At 40.3% G+C, this 26,047-nt stretch overlaps 1 protein-coding gene across 3 annotated transcripts in view; it reads right to left on the bottom strand.

Moving 5' to 3' along the window:
* Positions 1-26,047, bottom strand: part of LOC115264580 (F-box/LRR-repeat protein 16) — a 177,820-nt gene that overhangs the window by 16,980 nt on the left and 134,793 nt on the right. For all 3 annotated transcript variants that reach the window (XM_029868433.2, XM_062859681.1, XM_062859680.1), the window contains exons 3-5: positions 14,917-15,090; positions 14,686-14,803; positions 3,726-3,921 (exon numbers count right to left, since the gene is read on the bottom strand). In XM_029868433.2, the coding sequence (XP_029724293.2) occupies positions 3,726-3,921; positions 14,686-14,803; positions 14,917-15,090 (488 nt within the window). The remainder of the gene's footprint in view (positions 1-3,725; positions 3,922-14,685; positions 14,804-14,916; positions 15,091-26,047) is intronic.

The raw sequence follows: 26,047 nt of genomic DNA, 5'->3' as shown, positions 1-26,047 counted from the left end.
GTAATTTCTCCAGGACTTTTTCCGAGGTTATTTCTAGGAATTCTTTCGGGTATTTCTCCAGGAGTTCTCCCGGGGATTCCTCCAGGAATTCCCTCAGGGGATTCCTCCAGAGATTCTCCCAGGAATTTCCAGGAGGATTCCATGAAGAATTTTCCGGAGTAATTGCTGGAGAAATTACCGGAGGACTTCATAGAGAAATTTCCTGAGGAATTCCTGGAAGATATCCTCTGAGGAATACTTGGTGGAATTCCCAGAGGATTTCCTAAGAACATCTCCAAGATTTCCTTTAAAAATTTCCGGAGGAATTTCTGAGAGAATCCCTGAAGGATTTTCTGTAAGATTTTCAGAAGAAATTCCAAAACAATTCCTGGAGGATTTCCTGGAGAAATTTCCGGAGACATTCTCGGAGGAATTCCTGGAGAAATTGCCGGAGGTATTCATAAAGGAAGTCCTGGAAGAATTCCGGGAGAAATTCTCGAGAGTTTTGTGAGAAAAAAATCACTGAAGACTTCCTGAAGAGATCCCTGGAGAAATTCCCAGAGGATTTTCTTGAAAAAAAAAACCGACAGTTTTCTCTAGAAAATCCCCGGATATATTCCTGGAGAAACTCCTGGAAAAATTCCCGGAGAAATTCCTAGAAAAGTTCTAGGAGGAATTCCTATAGAACACCCCGGAGGAATTCCTGAAGAAATTCCCGGAGGAATCCATGGAGGAATTCCCGGAGGCACTCATGGACGAATTCCTGGGAAAACTCAGTGATTTTTTCGGAGAAAATCTTGGAAAAAAGTCCGGAGGAATTCCTAGAAAAATTCCTAGCAGAATTCATGCCGAAATTGCCGAAAGAATTCCTGAAGAAGTTCCTGATGGGAGTCCCAGATGAAATCCTGGGGAAATTTCCAAAGGAATCTCCGGAGGAATTCCTGGAGGATGTCCTAGAGGATTTCCCGGAGAAACTTCTGGAGAATGTCCTAGTAGAATTCCCGGAAGATGTTCCTGAAGAAATTCCTGGAGACAGTTCTTGAGGAATTCCCAGTGGAATTATTGAATAAATACTCGGTGGAAATCCTGGAAAAAGTCCTGGAAAAATTCCCGGAAGAGTTCCTGTAGAAATTCCCAGAGCCATTCCTGGAAGAAAAAACGGAGCAAATAAAGCAATATTGTAGGGCGAAAAAATTTGACTGCAGGGGGTCAAAGACGGTGTTAAAGTATTGCCTCTTGTACCACCGTACTCGACTATCCTTCCAAATGGCTCTTAGCTTGCTGAACAACTATGCTGAAAATGGAATACTTCTTGTTCATTAGGGTGTTCATACAAATATTTTCTTAATACTAGACGGAACCTATCGAATAATATCAGATCCAAGGACACCAGGTACGTCTTATTTCCTCTTAACTTTCGGAATAATTGCTGGACGTTTTCCGATTTTTTGAGATAAAATTGTTTGGATGTTTTGATTGCTGGTGTCACCTAGCGTCGCCATTGCCGGATAGATCTCAACCTGCCGAACAATTTTACAAAAAATGCCATGCTTTTAGCTTATCACAGTAACGAGATACACGTGTTTAAGTATTATACACAAGGTGCCACCTAGCGAATAAATCACGAATCAAAGGCTCGACTATCAGACAGTTTTTAGCTTACTGAAGAGTTTTGTTGAAGACGGCATCATTCTATCTTATCATCTTATCATATAAGTTTGAAGAATTTTGATCCTGGCGCCACCTAGCGGACGATTCTGGAACCAAACATGCCATTGCCAGATAGTTCTTAGCCTAACGAACAAGTTTGCTGAAAACCGCATGATTGTACCTCATTAGGGTATCGAGATAACTCTGTTTGAACTTTTCAGACACAATGCGCCACCTAGCGGATAAATCCCAAACCAAAGACTTTACTAACAGTTAGTTCTGACCTTGCTGAAGAATTTTGCTGAAGACAGCATCATTCTATCTTATCAGGTTTCTGAGATATGAGGGTTTGCACATTTTTGACACTGGCGCCGCCTAGCGGCCGAATCGCGAACCAAAGTCGCCGTTGCCAGTTAGTTCTTACCCTGCTGAACAAATTCGCCGTAGACACTATACTTCTATCTCATCGGGATCTTAAGATATACGTTGCGCAAAGTATGTGGCCAATTTTGGTACCCCAAGACAATCCGGAATAACTCCGGAACCATGTGGACCAGGCACCCAATGTCCCCGGCATCATAAACTAGAAGAGTTTTTCGGAAAGTTGTGAAAATTTCATCAAAATTCATCGAAAAACAAAAAAGTTATGACCATTTTTGTGCTTTTCCGAAGGTGGAAAATGTACGTTGGCTGGATGAAGGTTAGTATGCTGTTCAGTTTATCTTCAGTCCTATCAAGCGTTTTCTGCCACTCAAAATGCTGTGCTTAATTTCATCAGTAAAAATAGTACAAATTGCCGCTTTATAATTGAACGAGCCTTCAGGAAATTTTAGTTAGGAGGAAATTTTCCCTTTTGATGACTGCATTTCCAAATGTATAGGTAGGTACCTACAGCCACCGGGCAGAGAGCTGTTCTGTTTGTCATGCTTTTAATGAAATTGTAAATTTCGTAATTAATTTAATTTACTCGGCGTCGTTTCAGCTGCAGCCAGCAGTGTCCTTGAGGTTGCCAACCAAACCAAAGCGTTCAATAGGCAAGTACAGTCGTTCGGAAGTGGGATGAAAAAGAGGGGGATGATGGTTTGTCCTTCCCGTACCCAATTTGAGTTGGTATTTTTCAATCTGGTAGTTTTACCATTTTGTATTACGATTTTAATAGTAATTCTCAAGAACCTCAGCGCATTTGTTGAATCTGGTTTTGCTTACTTGCAGATCAACATCGAACAGGTATGCTAGCTTGTACACCAAAAGTCCATTTATTGAATAATCCCACTTCTGAATATCTCAACACTGTGGTTCCACGAGGAATGCCAAAGGTTAACGGAGAAGAATTTGGCCAAAAGCCGGTTGCTGGCGTCGGAGACCCAGTAGAGCAGGTAGCGATATAGGGAAGTGAGAATAGCCGAAATAACAACTCACCGCAAAAAGGAAAGGCACAAGAGAGTATGGAACAGAATGATATGCGGCGGTTTCACGAAACTGGCATTGGCATGCGAAGAAAAACAGCGCCTTTTGACGTTATGTGCAATGACAGTGATGGAAACTTGCGTTGTACAAGACTGATTCTTCCGATTGCTTTATAAGGGTATGATATCGCGTACGTTGTGAGAAGTTTATCTGACAGCCTTTAGAGTCTTCGAACGTGAAGTGCTACGAAAAATACTCGGCGATTAACAGGAGGACGGCAGCCGACGGCGCCGCATGAAGTACTACTTGTACCAAATATATGAAAAGATGGATATAGTGAAGCGAATAAAACACGGCAGTTAATGAGTACCTAAGGACTCTAAACGTTCAGAGCGACTAAAAGCGATTGGCCCATGATCGTACCCAGTGGAGATGAATGCTTTATTCGGCGTAGATTCACCACTTCGAATTTTAACCTCAATTATCAAGCAAGTAAGAAACTTAGCGAATAAGGCTAGGAATAAGGTAATGTCAGGTTATAGATTTTTGCACCCGTTGGAATTAGGGGAAAGGTGTTAGGATTAGAGAAAAGTTCACGCTTGGCCATTGTAAGTTCCCTACAGCCATGCCGTTCTTGCTGAAACGAGTGCAAATGAAGGTCGATCAACAGGTACACTCTTTATCCTTACCGATCGAGCGTCAGCTCCTCCAGCTGGTTTAGATCACAGGCAATGTACTCCAGCGCGGCGTCCGTTATCCGCGGACACCAGGACAGGTCGAGTGCTCGCAGTTTCTGCAGGTTTTCGGCGATCAGCTCCACACCATCGTCCGTCACTTTACTGCAGCCGGAGAGTGATAATACTGTTAGATGGGGCAGCGAGTGTACTGCAAGGAATAAAGAGAGAAGGGAGTAAGAAATGTTTTAAGTCAAAGATTTTGCAGAATCCATACATAATTGCCGCGCCCAAAAAATGAACACACTTTGTTAATTGTGAAGGTAGTCGTCCACGTAGAACAGTTATTATTATTACTATTATTATTGTAGAGTTTTGGCACTTCTCAGCAAATAATGATGGAAATTTTCACCTACCCCGGGCAATCTAAAGGGGATTAGGCTCTGTGGATCTCATTAGCCGGTTTGCTTATATCCTAATGAGTCTGCTTCGGAAGTCAGTTGTGATGATTCAGGAATCGCCTAACTGTACTACAGGTTCCAAAAATCACCGCATTAAAGATGCTGCAACTCCGGTTGCCGAGAGGACAACCGGTTGCCGAGAAGACAACCGGAACTATATGGACGTGCTCCAGGTGCCACATCTGCTTCAATTCCTCCGATAGGTCGTGGTACATGGTTATCTTGCCGCAGAACGTTGATTGGACATTATGGTCTAACGGTACAGCGGTGTCGATGAGGGTTAACCGCCTCGCCTTATTGTCGTAAACCACCATGTCGGTACTTGTAATAGGGTACAAATCTGTCGACCAAGTTGTGCTTTAAAGCAAGCTGTTGGTGCACAATCTTGGCAACTTCGTTGTGACGATCGCGGTAGGCTGATCTAGCTAACACTGAACAGCATGCAACGACATGCTCGATCGTTTCCCCTACTGAATTGCACTTTCTACATCGGTCCTCCACGTCTTCGTGCAATGTGTACCGTCGATAGTTCTTCGTCGCAATTACCCGGTCCTGGATGGCTAGCTACCATAAAACCTTCTGTTTCCGAGAAGAGGTTACCCCGCACCAGCCACGCGTTCGACGCCGCCTTATCGATGTGCTCGAGCTCCAGTAGATATGGGTGCGTTCCATGCAACTTCTTCTGCTTCCACGTTACGATCATCTCGTCAACGGTCTTGATGTCGCAGTTCAGCTGGTAATCCTCCTGCGCCAGATGCAGGGCGCTGTAAGCGTAGTCAGCTTCACGTACAGTACGATACATTTCATGACGGTTCTGGCTTTCTATGAAATATGCCCGCAACTGCTGGATCTGGGAGACACATAGTGCCTGGATATTGGTGACGCCTCTTCCTCTTACAGCGCGTGGCAGAGTGTTTCTCTCGATGGACGACTTTGGATGACGCATGCGGTGCTTGGCTATGATTTTTTTTGGCAAAGTTAGACAACTAAATGATGATTCCTAAGAAAATATACACTGTGAAAAAACATCTTTTTTAACATGAAAAAATATAATTTTTGTCACAAATTCAAATAACTCAAAACCCTATCTTTTTACCAACGTAATTTTTTTAGGGAAGACGATCCATTGTATTAGCAATTTACCATAAAAATTGATGGTGATGGTAAACTAATAAACAAAAAAGTTAAAACATTTCGAACATTTCACAATTTTCACATTAAGTAATAAAAAATTTTCTGTGTAAATTATTTCGGCCGGAAATCGCAGTTTGATGCTGATTTTATCGTTGATGGCTTTGCGTGAGTTAAACAATTTGTTTTTATTATTTACTATGTATATTATATGTACAGTAATGTTTCGATTTTATCACGCCATACGCGTATCAGTCGTTTATTCAATAATTTGCTGTTATATTTGAGGACAAGTGTTTTTCCTCTTCCCCAGCCAACAAATTGATTCACATAACTCTACTACAACTGTGCTAAGTGAACTCTTATCCGTCCAAAACACATTGTATAAGATGTACCAAATATGCTCTATTCGCACAAATTTGGAGGCCATATACGTACATTTTCAGAAAACCGCTTTGTGTTATACAACTTCAGACGAATTTATTTGGCATGTAATATAATTTCTTTTTATAACTTTGCTTGACAATATATACGATTTCATTTTCACATGTTCAAATATATAAAAAAAGTTTTTAAGCCTCGATTTTCATACCTGCAGTTCATTAATCAGATACCCTACCACTGTGTCAATCACTGATTGTTGTAGGACGTAGAATTTAAGCAATTGTAAATAATTAGAAGGCTGGTCTGAATAGCTACAAGAATCAGTATTGGGTGATAAAATTGTGCACTCAAACCCAGCCAACAAATTGGTTGACGTTACTCTATTGCAACTTAGTAATGGACATTTATTCGTTCAAAAAGGATTGTAATGCACAATATTGTTTTAATACATACAATTCTAGGCGAATTCATTCGGCGTATAATATAATTTCAAATATAACTTGGTTTGAGCCTTTATATGACTTCGTTTTAACAAACATTAAAATAACAAATCGTGTCCGAGTCTTGATCCGAGTAGTGATGAAAGTGAAAACAAAGTGTGAAATTGATGTTCAATTTCTTCTTCAAAGTGTGAAATTGATTCAAATATTTTAATTGATATATTCTTCAATTATGTTGGTGTCAAGCTGTGCAGAAGCTGAACGCAGAAATCGTTCAGGAAACGAGAGAAATATTTCCTTGAAAAGCGCAGCTGCTGATTCGCGATACGACTGGGCTGCTATTTGCATGGAGCTGCCTTGGAGCTGCAAGTGAGACATTCAGGTAGGTGAATGTAACAAAACTCGCCTGCACCTCTATTTATTTGAGTTAAACGATGCACCTAGCGAAATATTTCCTAAAACACTTTATGATTATTATCCACTAGATCCCCTTATCGTATAATTTCATTTTTACAAATATGACCCCATATATAATCTCGCATTTAAGATTACAATGGAGTCGCAACAAGTGCATTTGAAGTTGTTTAAGAATATCAACTTGAAGTTACATAATTGATAACGCAAAGTTGAAGTTGCTAATGCTGCCAAATGAAATCGGATAAAATTGTGGGATTCTTAAACGATTTCACCTAATCCTTTATTGCACCTAATATAATTCTAACTTGATTTGTTCAATAATACAACTTTAGACTAACATCCTTATACGACTGCTGGTTTGCTGGGTCTTCAAGATGAATGTTGAAAGCGTTTTTGCAACGTTAAAAATATTAAAAATACGTATACATTTTGAAGAATATTACAAAGAATTTTTGAAAAGGTGCGTGATTAAATTGTCTTAACAGATATCGCAGATGGTACGGTGGCATGACTCTCTGCACTTGGCACTTCTGGCAATTACTCAGTTGTTGTCGTTTTCGAGCTTCCTGCGCCCTACTTTACTGATGATATACAGATTTTCACAATACGCGCGACGTGAGACGAGACATAACACTTATAGTTCTTACTATCGTCAAGATATTAAAATTTACCTTTCGTCGACCGGTTTCGGGCTCGATGTCGCCCATCAACAGGACAATGTCCGACCCCCCCGACAATGTGTGAATGTCGTTACTGTTCTTACGTTAGCACAAATCACGTAAATTTAATAGTGATATACAGATTGCTCGTTTATCAAAATTTAGACGGCAGGACGTGCAAATGCGTAATTTTGTATTCAATGTGGACATTTGGGCATAACCAGTCTCTTCCAGTTTATCTATGGTGCTTTCGGTAAGATTTCGTAACTCTTTTGAACATTTTTTTTCCATCAAACGGCCTACAAGAGAGCGTTGAGTTGTAGACCGTTGAGAAAGCGATTACTCATGTTGTTTGTTATATTATAATAAACAAATCACTTATAAGTTTTAACTGACTAGTTTGGTGTCGTTTGCTTGGCTGAAGAAAAATTTTACTATAAAATCTTTAATATCCATAGCGATAGTATTTTTTTTGCTTTTTCGTGAGCATTGTCATGGTACGTACACAGACAAACAAATGTAACACTGGCGAAATTTTCATTGACCATGCTTTTAACGATCATTTTAAATCTTGGTTGTGACTTTCATAACCAGAAGCGCGCACATCGTTTTTCTTTGCGTTTGACGTATCACACTAGCACCTTCTGTTGATGATATTGCACAACGCAGTGTTTCGTGAAACATTTCCACTTGGTGGTGGTAGTGTGAACTGGACGATGGATTTTCACGAAAATTGCTCTAGGAGTTTCGTCTGGTTGTCTGTGGATGTACTTCTTCTTCTTCTTTATGACTCTACGTCCCCACTGGGACTTGGCCTGCCTCGCTTCAACTTAATGTTCTTGGAGCACTTCCACAGTTATTAATTGAAGGGCTTTCTTTGCCTGCCATTGCATGAATTTGTATATTGTGAGGCAAGCACAATAATACACTATGCTCTGGGAGTCGAGAAAATTTTCCCGACCAGAACGGGAATCGAACCCGCCGTCTTCGGATTGGCGATCCATAGCCTTAATCACTAGACTAACTGGAGACCCCTGTGGTATGTACCTCTCATGCATTTGTTGTTGTTGAAGTTACTCGCTTTCTTCCGACCATAAAGTCTGTTCTCTAAGAGGTATTTTTTTGCAGATAAACTAGACGTATACGCGCATTTTAAACTTTTATTTTACAGCTTTTGTCTTAAAAATAAGGTTTCTTCCATGATTCTGTTGGTAATAACATGTGTTCAACACTATTAAGAGATTTTTTCACCATCACGTACAATAAAAAGTATGACACTATCAATATTTTTGATCACAACACTGGATCGCGTCTAAGTTTCTAATGGATACTATAGTAATTGGGTTGTTTAGTGAATAAAATATTGCTGTTTTCTATAGCCCAATCAATAGAGCTCATTTTTATGAGTATAACCTAGTATAACGTGGTTTTATAGGATTCCAATAGCTTTGTTTTGATGGTTAAAATAACAAAACAGTTTTAATTTTCGTGGATAGAATGACAGTTCAATCGATAAAATGACAGTTCGACCCGAACAAAAAAATTTTTAAATACATTTTAAAAATAGTTCCCGCACTCCAAAAATTATGAAATTTTGGATTTCGACTAATTTTTGGGTGGAGAATCCGATTATAAAATAATCCGGATACCCTTAAAGAACCCAATTATGAATAATCAAATAAAAATATCATGAAAACAACTTGTTTGATTCAGGCGATACCCTTTACAATAAAACCAGCATCAAACTATAATTCTTGAAATAATTTACACAGAAAATAATTCTTTTTGTTACTAAATTGTGAAATGTTTGAAATGTCATAACTTTTTTGTTTATTGGTTTACCATTACTAAATTGTTATGGTAGATAGCTAATATAATGGACCGTTTTCCTAAAAAAATACGTTGGTAAAAAGATAGGGTTTTGAGATATTTGAGTTTTTGTAACAAAAATCATGTTTTTTTAATGTAAAAAAATGTTTTTTTACAATGTATATATTCTTGGGAACCACCATTTAGTTGTCTAACTTTGCTAAAAAAAATTATAGCAATCGAGCAATCCGTTTTTGCTGTACAGCTTTTAGACTATTCTTGAACCATTTTCGCATACACCCTTTTGAAAAGTTAGTCGTGACTGAATATGAAGATTTGATATTGAAAAATGGCGTTTTAGATAATATTGAAAAACTGTGCAGTTTCAGATATTTATGAAATGGTCGCTCAGGATCGCAATGTAGCGATCCAATTCTCCAAACGTCACATCCACGAGGATTTTTGTGTGCTGAGGCGTGTGCGACCTTCACCGCCTCCTTGCGGGCGCGTCCGGAATGCCAGCGTCTTGACAACAGCCACAGTTCTATACACTGAAACCTCCATTTAAGTCGATGCATGGCTTATCGAAAATAATTTTTACTGTACAAGCAATCACAAAACTAAAGACTTTTATATTTTTTAACACTTTGCATGACAAAGGAGATTTGTCAAAAAATATAAAACTGTATAGTTTAGTAATTGCTTGCACGGTAAAAATAATTTTCGATCAGCCATGCATCGACTTAAATGGAGGTTTCAGTGTACGGCCTCCAAGTACTATGGCAAAATATCCTGGTTTAGGACGCTTACTCCACGTGTTAACCGATAGGAATTCCGCAGCTTTGCTATTCGATTCCGGGCCATGGGGTCTGTCTCACGAAGCTGCGTGACTGCTGTGGCCATGTGGAGCGCTAGTTCATCTCGTAGTTGCTGTCGTTGTATATCCGCTGTTGGTCCTGGAGCAGTGGGTGCAGTCGAATCACGACTCTTACTTGCGTTCGATGCATCAGGCCCAACAGTACTCCTTCTCGACGTATCGCTCGATCTTGTCCTCATGTATTTCATTTCATTTATTTAGTATTACATCAAATTCAAGATAAAACTGAATCAACAATATTTCGCCATAATACACGGTTCGTGGCTGCCGCTCTCCATCCTCGGTCGCGCCCGATGCTCGCCAAGTCACGCTCCACCTGGTCCACCTATCGTGCTCTCTGCGCTCCACGCCTTCTTGTGCCAACCGGATCAGTTGCAAACACCAGCTTTCCAGGGTTGTTGTCCGGCATTCTTGCAACATGCCCTGCCCACCGTATCCTTCCGGCTTTGGCTACCTTCTGGATGCTGGGTTCGCCATAAAGTGCAGCGAGCTCGTGGTTCATCCTTCTCCGCCACACACCGTTCTCCTGCACACCGCCGAAGATCGTTCTTAGCACGCGTCGCTCGAAAACTCCGAGTGCTTGTAGGTCCTCCTCGAGCATGGTCCATGTCTCGTGCCCGTAGAGGATCACCGGTCTTATTAGCGTTTTGTACATGGTGCATTTGGTGCGTGGGTGAATCTTTTTCGACCGCAGTTTCTTCTGGAGCCCGTAGTAGGCCCGACTTCCGCTGATGATGCGCCTCCGAATTTCTCGGCTCACGTTGTTGTCAGCCGTCAGTAAGGATCCGAGGTAGACGAATTCCTCCACCACCTCGAAAGTATCCCCGTCTATCGTAACATTACTACCCACACGGATCCGGTCGTTTTCAGTTCCGCCTACCAGCATGTACTTTGTTTTTGAGGCATTCACCACCAGTCCGACCTTTGCTGCTTCGCGTTTCAGGCGGGTGTACAGTTCTGCCACCGTTCCAAATGTTCTAGCGATAATGTCCATGTCGTCCGCAAAGCACACAAATTGACCGGATTTTGTGAAAATCGTTCCCCGGCTGTTGAGCCCGGCTCGTCGCATCACACCTTGCAGAGCGATGTTGAAGAGTAGGCATGAGAGTCCATCACCTTGTCGCAGTCCCCGGCGAGATTCGAATGAACTAGATAGTTTACCCGAAACCTTTACGCAGTTTTGCACACCGTCCATCGTTGCTTTAATCAGTCTAGTCAGCTACCCAGGAAAGCCGTTTTCGTCCATGATTCTCCATAGCTCTGCGCGGTCGATACTGTCGTATGCCGCTTTGAAGTCGATGAACAGGTGATACGTTGAGACCTGGTATTCACGGCATTTCTTCAAACAGCTTACAGCTGAACACACAAACATGTTAAACAACAACACAAAACAAATATGTTATTTCTTAACAAAATGAAGTGGAACTAAAGTTTGAAAAGCATTAGGCTGAATCACTTACTATGTATATATTGATTGTAACACAAAAAAAGATTGAAATAAATAGAATTGAACTTGAAAAAAAAAAACACGGCATTTCTGGAGGATTTGCCGTACGGTAAAGATCTGGTCCGTTGTCGACCGGCCGTCGATGAAGCCGGCTTGATAACTTCCCACGAACTCATTTGTTTTAGGTGACAGACGACGGAAGATGATCTGGGATAGCACTTTGTAGGCAGCATTCAAAATTGTGATCGCCCTGAAGTTCTCACATTCCAAATGGTCGCCTTTCTTGTGAATGGGGCAGATTATCCCTTCCTTCCACTCCTCCGGTAGCTGTTCGGTTTCCCAGATCCTGACTATCAGCCGATGCAGACAGGTGGCCAACTTTTCTGGGCCCATCTTGATGAGTTCAGCTGCGATACCATCCTTACCAGCTGCTTTGTTGGTTTTGAGCTGGTGAATGACATCCTTAACTTCCCTCAGCGTGGGAGTTGATTCATTTCCGTCCTCCGCTGCACTGGCGTCGTCGTTTCTTCCGTTGCCTTTCGATCACGTCACGTCCGTCCGTTAAGAGGCCTGCGTCTTTATCCCTGCATATTTCTGCTCGCGGCACGAAGCCGTTGCGGGATGCGTTGAGCTTCTGATAGAACTTCCGTGTTTCTTGGGAACGGCACAGCAGTTCCATTTCTTCACACTCTGCTTCTTCCAGGCGGCGCTTTTTCTCCCGAAAGAGGCGGGTCTGCTGTTTCCGCTTCTGTTTATAACGTTCCACGTTCTGTCGAGTACCTTGCTGCAGCATTACCGCCCTCGCTGCATTCTTCTCCAAAACCGTTCTGCACTCTTCGTCGAACCATTCGTTCCGTCGATTCCGTTCCACGTATCCGATGGTGTTCTCGGCTGCGTCGTTGATGGCTGCTTTCACTGTACTCCAGCAGTCCTCTAGAGGGGCCTCATCGAGCTCGCCCTCGTCTGGCAACGCGGCCTCGAGATTCTGCGCGTATGCTGAGGCGACATCCGGTTGTTTCAGTCGCTCTAGGTTGTACCGTGGCGGTCGCCGGTATCGTACATTGTTGATGACGGAGAGTTTTGGGCGCAGTTTGACCATTACCAGATAGTGGTCGAAGTCGATGTTGGCGCCACGATAGGTCCTGACGTCGATAATGTCGGAGAAGTGCCGTCCGTCAATCAGAACGTGGTCGATTTGAGATTCCGTCTGCTGTGGTGATCTCCAGATGTAACGATAAGGGAGGCTATGTTGGAAAAATGTGCTACGTATGGCCATATTTTTGGAGGCGGCGAAATCAATGAGTCGTAGGCCGTTTTCGTTCATCTGCTGGTGGGGGCTGAACTTACCAATCGTCGGTCTGAATTCCTCCTCCTGGCCTACCTGAGCGTTCAAATCACCTATGATGATCTTGACGTCGTGGCTTGGGCAGCGATCGTACTCGCGTTCGAGCTGCGCGTATAATTCGTCCTTGTCATCATCAGTACTTCCGGAGTGTGGGCTGTGCACGTTTATTATGCTGAAGTTGAAGAATCGGCCCTTGATCCTCAACCTGCACATTCTTTCGTCGATCGGCCACCAACCGATCAAGCGCCTCTGCATATCACCCATCACGATGAAAGCTGTTCCCAGCTCGCGTGTGTTGCCGCAGCTCTGGTAGATGGTATGATTACCTCTAAACGTTCGCACCATAGATCCTGCCCAACACACCTCCTGCAGCGCTACGATGCCGAACCCGCGGTCCTTCAGTAGATCGGCGAGTATGCGGGTACTCCCAATGAAGTTGAGAGATCGGCAGTTCCACGTACCGAGTTTCCAATCGCAAGTCCTTTTTGTTCGCTGGGGTCGTTGCCGTTGGTCTCGGTTCGTATTATTCTGTTGCTGGTTTTCCGCTACAATGTTTTTTTACGGCTGGCTCGTAGGGCCTGACACCAACCCCCTACTTTCCGGAGGACCATAGTACACAGTTGAGCTTAGAGTCCTTCCCTGGCACTCGGACGTAAATCAGTCGCCCCTAACATGGGGATCAGACGCTGTTGTGAGCCGCTCCTTCTGCCGAAGCAAACCCTCCCTTCCCTGTCAGCCTACGAACAAAGTTCCCACCGGGGTTGGTTACCCGATCTTCCCTAAGGTTGCTCATAGTTTCCGGCCGGTACCGCGAGGAGGTAGGGATAGGAGTTGCTGGGCAGAGGCTAGTGGATCACAATGGGATCTGAATTGCGCAGCATACCCAGTCTTTACCGTGCCCTCGATCTTGTTCTCTCCTCTCCCAATTCTCTCTGCGCTTCCAGCTTGATGCACTCCGCTTTTGCAGTTGTGAGCATATTATGAGACATAATTGCTCGCTGTCGTGTGTACAGCTTGTTCAAGTCAAGCTGGTTAGCAATGCGAGATAATCTCTCGTTGAACATTTCCAGCATCCCTGACCTACCGGACATGTCCGTCTCCATCCTCGTGCAGACAAAATAGTAGCGAATCACGTACATATTTTAACAACAATTTTACCGAGATCAAACGATTTGCTGAGAGTTAGCTAACAAACGTCACAATTTGCTAGGATAGTAGCTAACAGACTTACTGATCACACGTCTGGGCGTTTCTACCGATTTAGCAAATCTGAATGTGATGCACCATGGCTCCTCTCTGGAGTCACCATTACCATCTCGTACGCCTTCAGGTTCATATTGTTTTGATTTCCCTTAGGGTATGAGTACCCTTCTTTAGCCTATGCTCCTATGTTCTTCCCATTCCAAAAACAGGCAATTGAAGCACCGACTGTTTTGTTTTTGTTATCAAGCATACTCACTCACTGACTCTAAATGTTCAGTGAATATGTTTGAACTATCAAGGAATTATGCATAGAAAAACAAATGAAAATAGAAATCTCAGTAAATACTGGCTGTTTATCGATTGGCGAAATACCCTTGTTTAGAAATGAACCCTTATGCCTTGTCATGCAATAGATATTTTACCTGTGCCAGTACCTATAACCGCATCTGCTCCAACAAAAATATGAAATTGAAAATTTGCGGTTATTTGTGCTGCTTTTCATATTCGCTGTATGTAACCTTGCCTCATCCGATTCAATCCAAACAGCGAAAAAAAAAAACGTTGAATCATACCAAATTTCATTTCCTTTTGAAATTCAAGGCGCGCCCTCCCTCGCCCATGGTTTAATGAGGGTTATCCTCCGGAAACGGACGCTTGTGGGTCGTCAGGTAAACTGTTGTCTGAAGCTTTTTAGCAGGATAAACACAAATCGATAACCCTTTTCCTGTCAGCATGGTTCATATTTTTGGCGGTTCATTTTTTGGGGTTTTTCAACCAGAAAAGGTGCTCTGCGTCAACTTACCAATATTTACGACTCCGTGGTTGGTGAGCTCCCAGCAGGACTGTAACCGCAAGATGCTTAGGCTGTGGCTTTGTTTGGGCGAAAAATAACCGAGGGCTGCATCCGTTACGTGGTACGCCTATATGGAGGGAAAAAGGGAAATCGATTTAGACACACTGCAGATGCAGGAAATGGACCAGAAAGCGGAAAGTGGAAAGCCCTCTTTCGCGATGCCGCCGACCGTGGACTGACCTGCAGGGAGAATTCGTACAGTGAAGGCAACAGTTGTGCTACGGCTCCGACCGCTTCGTCCGCTACGTTTATGCAATCGGCCAGCGATAGGGACACTATCCGAGGTGTTAGGCAAGCCCAAAGTCCAGCTTCGGTGATTTCATTGCACCCGGCGAGTTCCAGCTCAAACAGTGACTGCAAGTAAAAGAGGAGAGCGTGTTAATATTTATTGGAAAGGCGTTTGGGCGAAACGAAGTTCAATCATATGTGGTAAATGAGCTGACAATTATCAGCATTCCGTGTAGGTAATAGAAATTGACAAGCACGACGTTTTGCCATTCTGCTAGAGGATACTGCTGCAATGGAATCAATGATGGTCTAACGTATTAAACATTTCCGTATTTTTTTTTTATTTAAAGTAACATCTTTAGATCATTTTTAGTGTTGAGCTGGGGTAGACATCTAAGTACATGTTCTTTCAGTTGAATGTTACGAAAATGTTATCTTTTTATGATTGCTACTGACATTAGCGACAACATCAGTGAATGTGGACGTTGTGGACAGCCGAAATAAAATACCAAGCTAAACGTATGAAGGAACGTATGTAGAGGCTGTTCATTAATTACGTAAGGTTGTGGAGCGGACCTGGTGTGATGGTTAGAACACTTGACTATCACGCCGAGGACCTGGGATCGAATCCCACTCCCGACAAACTCGCAAAATGTGAGTTCTTCCTTCGGAAGGGAAGTAAAGCGTGGGTCCCGAGATGAACTAGCCTAGGGCTAAAAATCTCGTTAATACAGATAAAAAAAAAATTACGTAAGGGTTTATGGGGGGAAGTGGGTTTGAGAAATCTTACGTACCATAACTGGGTCTCCAGTTAACCTAGGGGTTGGGCTATGGATCGCCAATCCGGAGACGGCGGGTTCGATTCCCGTTCCAGTCGGGAAACTTTTCTGGACTCTCTGGGCATAGTGTACCATTGTACTTGCTCACAATGTACAAATTCATGCAATGGCAGGCAAAGAAAGCCCTTCAATTAATAACTGTGGAAATACTCAAAAAATACTAAGTTGAACCGCGGCAGGCCAAGTCCCAGTGGGGACGTAGAGTCATAAAGAAGAAGAAGAAGAAGAAGAAGAAGAAGAAGAAGAAGAAGAAGAAGAAGAAGAAGAAGAAAAAGAGGGAAGAAGACCTTCTAAGAAGCTTGAAGGAAAGAGGGTTCAAATTTGTGGACTTTACAGACGATATAGTCATTATAGTGAGAGGAAAGTATGACGAAACTGTTTCGGAAAGAATGCAACGGGCCCTAAACTATACAAATTCATGGTGTATTAAAGAGGGCCTTAGCATCAACCCGCCATAAGTCGTAATTGTCCCTTTCAGTAGGAGAAGGAAGATCAACCTAAGAGCTTTTCGGCTTGGAGGGATACAAATTCATCCTAGTAATCGGGTCAAATACTTTGATTTTGGGTTTGATACTGGATGCTAAACTGAACTGAACTGGAATGTTCAAATTGAGTCCGTGATCGGTAAGGCAACAAGTGCGTTTTGGTTATGCTCCAAAACTATTGGCAGAAAGTGGGGCTTGAAACCAAAAATGATAATGTGGATCTATATTGCCGTAATGCAGCACTCTATCAAAAGCTTTAGATTCGATTCTCAATCTGCTACCTTTGTACGAGTACGTGCATTTAGAAGCAGAAAAGGAATTGCTGAGATTTAGACGAGTTGAAAAGTTTCTGCCAGGTGATCTTGTAGCTGTAGGTCACCTGAGCGTTTCACAATACTTCCAAAATAGGCCAGTAATGAAAATGATTAAAGACTGGATGAAACCTGTGGAGAACCATGATGTTCCCTACAAGTTGCAGGAAACTACTCGCGCAGATTGGGAATCAAATTCTATACAGATGGCTCAAAAGTCAGAATCTACGACCCTAGAATACAAATTTCAATGGCGATGGGACACTCTGCCCCGATTCGCACAACAGTCCCATGTGAATAGGAAACCCAGCAAACATGGGACTGTTATGCGAGTAGGGGCAGACTATCCTACGGTGTTTCAGAACCATTCTGCAGTACAGTGGCGTAGCTAGGGATTTGGGGGCCCGGTGCGGAACCAAATTTGTGGGCCCCATGAAACACATATGCAATTTTATAATGATAAATCTATTCTTCTAACTTTTGTACTCAGCATTAGCGTGATGCTGGCAGTGGTGGCCAGCTGACTAACGGAAGGTCAAAAATTATTTTCTGTATTCCTTCATGAATTTCTTCGGGGATTTCTGCAAAGATACATTCCATCAATGAGCGTAAGATTTTTTTCTAAAAATTATGTCGATTTTTTTTTAACAAATTATTTAGGAATTGCATCAAGTAATCCTTTAGGAATTCCTTCAAAGATTGCTTTACCGTTTTCTTTGACAAAATCTTTCTTGAATAAAAAAATTGTCTTCAAGAATCTTTCAAGTGCTTGATGCAAGAGTGTCGTTCAATATTTCTCTAAAGGTTCCGGGTCATTTGGCCGAATGCCATTTGGCTGAATGCCGTTTGGCTGAATAAGAGACCATATCAATTTCGACCAAACGACGATTCGGTCAAATGGAATTCGGCCAAATAGCGTTCGACCAAACGACATTCGGCCAAATGGCCGGAAACCTTCTCTAAACACTTTTTTTAGGTATTCTTACAGTGTTGTCTCTGAGGATGTTTTCAAAAGTACTTCAGAGTACTTCAAAAGATTGTTACAAAACCTTCATCGCTTATTTCTCGATATTTGTTCAGAAAGTTCATCAGGGATTCTATCAATAATATATCTAACAATTTATCTATAATTTCAAAGAATTAAGAAATTCTAAAAATTAATCACTACAAAAAATTCTCCAATGTTTTTTTTTAAATCAGATATTTTTCCAAAAAATAACATTGGAACTCCGTCAGAGGAAGAGAAGTCCTTCTAGAATTTCTTCAAACATTCCTCCATAGTTTCTTTCAGGAGATCCTCCAACCACAGACAAACAGACGTAACATTTCGAACATTTTTCGATTCAAATCATAGTCACGGAAACATATTCGCCCAATGCTAAAAGGACTATGTTTGGCCGACCACCAACTAGGTGGCGGTAGTGAGCAAACGTCAAACTCGAACAAAAACTATGCGAGCGCCACGGTTGGACAGTTGGCCAACAATCAAATTTTGAAAAAAAGACCGTTAAATCGGTGTACGATGAGAATTATCAGAGTGTTACGTCTGTTTGTCTGTGCTCTAACTATCCCTTAAATGATTTTTTTCCACGAAAGTAAAGCATTTCTCCATTGATTTATCCAAGAATTTATCTTGGCATGTTCTCAAGCATTCATAACTCATGTTGGCGTTCCTTTGAAGATTTCTTGAAAATTTCTTCCAAGGACTCCTTTAGAAATTCCTCCAAGGACTCCTTTAAGAATTACAGCAACGCTTTTTTTTTCGAAACAAAATTGCAAGGTTTCTTCAAGGAGTTTCTCTGAAGTTTTATTAAGAGATTCGTCCTAGAAATCCTCCAAGAAATTTCAAAAGAATCCATGGATAATAATTAAAAAAAAAAATCCTCCAAGGTTCCCTAAACAAGTTCCTCTAAAATAAATACTTAGAGGAACTTCTGTAGGAAATCCTTCTGGATTTCTTCAAACGAATTCTTTAATATCCATCAACTCTAGGAGTTTCCCCAAGAATTCCTTCAGGAATTTTTGCTAGCATTCCTCTAAGAACTCTTACAAATTTTTTATTGAGACTTATGATCAGACTCCTATGAAATTCTTTCGAAAAACCTTTTGAAAAGCATTCTAAGTTGCCATCCAGCATCTGAGTTAAGCATTTCTCCAGGATTTATTATTGATTCCTCCAGAAATTCCTCCGAAAATACGTTATTCAACCTCTGAGGATTCCTGGTAGGGTCAACTTGCCTTAGTAATCTTACAATCTCAAATTCATCCTATTCGAAAACAAAGCGATTACCGCACCGATTAATTACGTAATTTTTGTTATCATTCGTGCCCACTTTTATCAAAAATACAAAAAAAGCGCTGAATTTCTTTGTTTTCAGTAGGATGAAAATAGGAGCTTACATGCTTAAATAGTAGAGGAACAGATACCTGATATGATAAGGTAAATTCAAATAATTTCTTCAGAAGTTTCTCCAAGGATTCCTCCTAAGACTGTTTTGCAACTTTTTCAAGGATTTCTTAGGAATGCCTAGAAGCATCTTTTAAGTGCTTAAGCACGTTCAAGATTTCGTATAGGATGCCCATCGAGAAGTTTTCAGGAATCGCTTCAAAAATTCCTACGGGATTTTCCTTGTTAGGAACCTCTGTGAAGGTTTCATCAATCGGATAAAGCATTAACTTGTTTGATTTATTCAATAATTTCTCCAAGAGCTCTACAGAGGTTTACTTTTGGGCTATTTTCCAGGGATTCCTTTAGGAATTCTACTTTGGATTTATTCAAAATTCTAAAGGAATTCCTTCAAAGAGGCCTTTAGAAATTCATCCCAAACTTCCTTCAGAAGTTTTTCAAAAGTTTCTTTATTATTTCATCCAATAAATTATTTTGCGATTTCTCTAAAGATTCAACTGATTCAAATAAAAAAAATGTATGAATTCTTTCAAGAATTCTTACAGAAATTCTCCCAAGAACAGTGGAAAATAAAAAAAAAACAAAAAATCTACTGGTAGTCATTCAAACATATTTTGTGATTTTTTTTAGGAAATTGTTTGTGTCTTTGAGATTTTCTTCGGCAGTTCCATTTTAAAAGCTTTTTTTTTTATTAATTCACAAGAGTGTATTTCATATAATCTCAAAAGTAAAAATAGATGGAATTCCGCAAGGAACTATCAAATAAAATTTCCATAGGAATTTTCTGAGAAATTAACGCTTTTTCTGTGACTGAAAGCAGAAAAAAACACTAAGTTAACGGAGAAATTTTCTAAAATTGCCGCCTCAATTTACGATTTAACTAAGGGATTTTCAAAGTACCTGCCGAATCAATTTCGAAAGGAACTATTGAAAGAATTACATAAATAATTGTCAGCTATATAAGCAAAGGGACTGCCGGTGAAACTTCCAAAGAAATCGCTGAAGGGAATCTAGCAGGGTCTGCCTGAAAAAATTCTGAAGCTATTACCCAAAGAATTAAGGAAAGTAATGCCGTAGATATTTTCAAACATAAAAACCTAAACCAATTTCGGATATTATTGCCTAGAAATTTACGAATGAGTTTCCGAACCAAATTTCCCAAATTTCAAAGGAATTGCTGAAATAGTTTTTGTCCAAGAAAAACTCAAAAATAATCTTATAGAAATTTTAGGATCAAACCCAACAAAAATGACTAAAAGGATTTCCAAAGGCTTTGCCAAAAAAAAAACTCCGCCAAAGGTAATATGAAAGATTTCCATGGGGTAGCTCACAGGAAATTCGCCGAATGCATTTCCAAAGTAAGTTAATCTCAAAGTTATTATCAGAGACTTTTTCAAACGAATTGTCAAAAAAAAACATTGTGAAGAAGTTCGCAAAGCCATTGCTGAAGCATTGCCGAGAGTTGATCAAAGAAGCAATTGCCTAAGAATTTCTCAATAGAACTGCCGTAGGAATTTTCGAATTTTCGAAACTTGTAACAGAATTCCTAAAAAACTCTTGATAATTTTACCAAAGGAATTGCGAACGAAATAGCCGAGACAATTTTCAGAAGAATTACCAAAGAATTTCTTTATAAATAATGAAGGATGGATTCAGAAAAAAAATACTTAAGGAATTCCTAAACCAATTTCGGAAGGAAATTTTCAGAGTAACTGCCGTAGGTGTTTCCAAATAAATTTTCAAAGATATTCCCTAACGAACTTCTGCCCGGATTTCCAAAGACTGAAAAAGATCCAAACAAAAATTCGAAAGAAAAATTCTGATAAAAAATGTAAGAATTCTTTCAAGAATTCTCACTGAAATTCCTCAAAGGAATTTTATTGGAATTTTTAAAATGAATAATTAAGGCACTCTTCCAAGGTTTCCATCTATTGATACTATTAAAGATTTACTTAGCGATACATTACACCAATCTCGTCCGGATTTTCTTCACGAAGCTTTTATGAAATTTTTCAAAGGAGTTCGTCAAGCATTTGTTCCAAATGAGGAACTTCAAGAGCTCTTTCTTAGATATCTTTTATGATTCATCTAGGAATTACTTCAAGGACTTCTTTACTAATTCCTCCAAGATTTGCTTCGAAAGTCACTACAGCAATTGCTTCGGGAACTCCTCAAAGTGTTTCTGAAGGAATTTCTCCAATAATATGTATTCCCAAGAATTCCATAAAGAATTTCTTAAACATTTCAACAAACGATTGAGCAAATTTCCCAGAGGAATCCTTTAGGAATTCTTTCAAGATTTGTATTTAGAAATTTCAGCAAGAATTCTTTTTGTAATGTCTCAAATGGTTTTTCTTGAAGACCTTTCAAGGATTTCTTACGAAGCATTGTTCAAGCATTTCAAAGATTTCTTCAGAAATTCTTCCAATAATTTCTGTATGAAATCGTCCAAAGATTCTTTGGGCATTTTTTTTCAATTACTCTATCACGATTCGTTTCAGGAATCCTTTAAGAAACTCCAGTGAAGACTTATTCTTTTTCTCCAAGGATTTTTTCAAGCTTCGTTACAAAGATTCCTTCAGGGATTTCTCAAAGTTTTCCTTCAGATAGTCCTATAAAAGTGAATACATTCATCCCCAAAGGATTCCTGCACAAATTCCCTCAGGGGGTTTTAAAGGTAGTTTCCATGAGGAACTCCTGCAAGATTCCTTCTTGGAGAATTCTCTAAAAGAATACTTGAAGAAATTTCATAAGGTTCATCTGAAGGATTCGTTGAAGGACTTTATGACATAATCTTTGAAGGACTTTATAAATGGACCCAAAAAGGTATTCCTGAAGGAATTCGTAAAAAAATCCTTGAAGGAATTTTCGAAGGATTCCTTGATATTTTTTTGAAGAAATTGCTGAAGAAATTCTTGGAGGTGTTCTTGAAATCAATGCTTAGAAGAATTTCTGAAACAATCCATAAAGAAAGTTCTGAAGTAAATCTTAGATTTTTTTTTTGTAGAAGTCTTTGAAGTAACTGCTTGATGAATCGTAATGTATATTCTCGAAGGCAAGGTAAGTATTTACCTTGCCCGAAGGAATTCTCGCAGAAACCCTTCAAGGAATACTTGGAAAGAAATCCTTGATGAAATCGTTGGACACGTTGATTGCACTTATTTTTCTTTCGTATGAAAAAAAAACAAACGACAAACTATTTTTATTATGGTTTTGACCTGACATGTGTTCAGATCTTAATTTTCATAAATGCTACCTTAACCTAAGTCAACAACTATGTTTGGTCCTGCTATTAGGATATCAGGGGCGTGTTTACAATGCCTATAAATTTTACTTCCATATCGATACTGAATTTCATAAAATTCAATTTTAATTCTAACACATATTTCTTGTAATTTTGGGGCCATCTGTGTGCCCCATTCCAAATAACTCTTGATAATCACGAAGGGGCCCCCACATACCTATCAGCAGTTCTGCGAAGTGTTGAACTTATAGGAATCTTTCGGTGTTTCAAGACCTTAATCCAAATTAGTGTTAGAAACCTTCCTTGATTTGGAGGCCCCCTGAAATCGGGGGCCCGGTGCGGACCGCCCCCCCTTGCTACGCCACTGCTGCAGTATATTAAAAGCATCACTTATGGACACTTCCTTGGATGGATGTCAAAAAATTCAATCAATCAAAACGATTTATAATACCAAATGCATATAAAACCAAAAAAGCTCTTAGAGCTCAACAAGAGAGCTCTATGTACATACACTGGCCTAGTAACTGGACACTGCCCGAGCAGGTATTACTTGAAAAATATTGGCCAGATTCAGAGTGATATCTGTCGTTTCTGTAATACAGAACGTGAAACCTAGGATCATCTGCTTTGCAGTTGTGGTGCTTTATAAACGCACAGGCAAAGATTTCTAAATAGTGGTTGCTTGCAACTCAGTGAGATCTGGTCTTCAGAACCTGGGAAGGTCTTGGGTTTATTAATTGCATTGCACATGACTGAGAGACGACGCGTCGTGGCAGAAGGTAATTAGCTAGCTAGATGCGAATATAAAAACGGGACATGCACGAAGGAATATGCGTCTTAACCCTAACGAAATACAATGTATTGTTAACCCTCCGGAGCTGGCACGGTTGGCCACCACCCCCAGCGCCACGCTAATGCTGAGTACTATAAGCGAGATTTTCTCGACGTGTTGTACAAAATACAACCGCGCGATCGCTCGAGGGTTAACTATAGTCAAATGCCGGGGCCCGTGGCGTAGTTGGTCACACGTTCGCTTCATATGCGGATGGTCATGGGTTTGATTCCCAGCCCCGGCACTTGCAATTTTTCGTCAGTTGCTCTTTCCCCGAGAGCGGCTGGCACTGACCCTCTTCTGAGCCACGTAGCTCAAACGGACCCGGATACCTTGACATCGGCGAACCGCTACTCATAATGGACCCCCAATCGGACTGGAAAGGAACAACAGCCATCCATCATCCTTGTGCTCATCCTTCTACCATGTATAGAGTAGAAAAGAGGAAGCAGCAGAAAGGCAACCAGTTAGATAAAGTAGAATAGAATATACATCTAGGCACTGTACAAAAAGTAAGTACAGCTGTCAATTGAAATCGCTAGTGCCCTAGTGGACAATAGAGTTGTAATTAGGTTAAGTGATTAAGAATAAAAAAAACTATAGTCAAATACAATATATTGAAACTAAATATGGTTAACAAATATCAATTCTTCTAAAAAACGTACGAATCGAAATTAATTGATTCAATTGGATTTTGCATTGTATCGGATATCGTGTCGGAAGCCATAAAACCGTAATTTCCACGGTTTTATGTTCATTTGCACAGTTGATGTCGACTCGAAGGATCTCACACGCGATATGAATCGCGAGCATGTAGAGTAATGCGGGGCAAAAGTTCGCACGGGGCAAAAGTTCGCAGTGGGTCTTTTTCTGAGCACAAGTTAAGAACCCCGACAAATCTGTATGGGTTCGATACATAATCAGGTCAGTTACTCGTCAATAAAAATTGGAATGATTTCGTTATGGTTTGGCAGAGTTATGCGAAAAAATGTGTTTCTAGGTGTTTTGATAGAATTTTCGGACCTTTTGGAATAAGAATTTGTAGTAACCGGAAGAAGAAGAATCTCATAACCTCTTGATGTCGGAGAATCGTTATTCCATAGTAGTCCGAGAGGTGCACTCGAATGAACAATAAACTACTAGTGCTTCTTGCAGAAAGGGACATTGTTAAAACCTCGACAGTGGGGCAAAAGTTCGCAGTAGCTGTGGGGCAAAAGTTCGCACTAGATTTCTGCATCTAGTACATCAATACAATTACAGAATCTTTGAAGCAATGATGATTTCGTATAGAAACTACTATATATGTATAATATGTGTAGTATGCACCCTGAAATCGTTCCAGCAGAGGGTTTGAACTTAGTTTTGTGAGAAGTTCCTTTGTAAGCAAACTTTATATTCACCCATTTAAATCAAGAAATGAAGAATGGCTTAAAAAACATTTTAATACATTTTCTTCGTTATCCTCGTCGTGTATTTTCGTAGGTTTCTAAAGTTCTTATGTTCATCTACTTCACCAGGGTCTTTAATAGCTTAGTTTGTAAATTGACAGCTATAACTCATCACCATACTGACGGTCGATGGTCCCGTACTGACACCATACTGACGATTACGGTCCCGTTCAACAGTTTTGTTGCATATTTGTTTTTTTTTCATGTATTTTGTGCAACATATATCTCTATGATTACCCCACAATGCATTTTGACAACTTCAGTAACGCTGGAAAGGACAGCTCTTAGTTAATAGTTGTGGAAGTCTTCATAAAACACATTCTATACAAAAGCTGAACACCAGGTCGTATTCCAGTTGGGCCGTAATGCTAAGAACAGAAGGAAACAGATTTCATGGCTAGAGTGAAAAGACGAACATGAATTAACATGAAATAAATGAACATCACACCAATAAACTATCCTGTACAAGGTGCGAACTTTTGCCCCGCATAATGCGAACTTTTGCCCCCACTATGGGGCAAAAGTTCGCATGAGAGTACTTGTATTAAAAATATTATTACTAAAACTACAAAAGGAACGCGAAAAAATCTAGTACTACGTTTTGAAAGCAACATGATAGGGACCCGTTTAACGATAAAAAATGATATTGTTTTATTTTCGTTTATTAGTTATTTTGTGAAGTCTGTTAGGTGCGAACTTTTGCCCCGCATTACTCTAATTGATGCAGCAAGGTAAGGTCGTGCTTAGATCCTTGCTAGGTTCAGGGCTGCAATTAAGTAGTTGTTTATGGGAGGTACTTTTGCTGAAAGTTACGCGAGATATGAGCAACATTATTATTGTTGGAATGCTTGATCTGATTTAGATTAATTAAATACAATACCGCTACACTGAAATAAATTTTGTTGTAGAAACTACCGATTCCATAGTAAAATTACTAACCGTACCTATGATTATCAACCGACAGCTATTTCCTGTTAATTCTACTAAAGCACAGTCAATTTAACTAGCAGTGCTGTTAACATTACCAAAAATAATCTAAATTTAACAGCTGGGCATTGAATTTTTGACCATACCGTGTTGTAAGATGCGTGTCCAGGAAAAAATGACAATGTTTTGTTGTTGAGGCGACAACGCTTTTAGTCAAATTTATTGCAATGCATTGTTACTTCAATCATATTTCAGTGAACTTAACAGATTTTGTTGTCGGTTGAGAATCATAGGTACGGTTAGTAATTTTACTATGGAATTTGTAATTTCCACAACAAAATTTATTTCAGTGTACCTTTGTTTTTAGTAGTTTTTATCCGTATTGCCATTGGAATCCAATTTCAAAAACTCATCTTTTGTGTTACATATATATTAACATATTCATTGTTTTTTACTATTTTTTTTTGTTGAGACGATCAACTAACGAGATATTCGATATTCGCATTCTTCTTGGCCCAACGTACCCATGAAGACTGAGCTTTGTCTTTGCTTATGACAATTTTTGTATGCGGAGCGGATATCATGTAGCA

Source organism: Aedes albopictus, chromosome 3 (assembly GCF_035046485.1).
Source record: "Aedes albopictus strain Foshan chromosome 3, AalbF5, whole genome shotgun sequence".
NCBI lineage: Eukaryota > Metazoa > Arthropoda > Insecta > Diptera > Culicidae > Aedes > Aedes albopictus.
The sequence above is the reverse complement of the archived record's forward strand: the minus strand, read 5'-3'. Positions and strand labels throughout refer to the sequence as shown.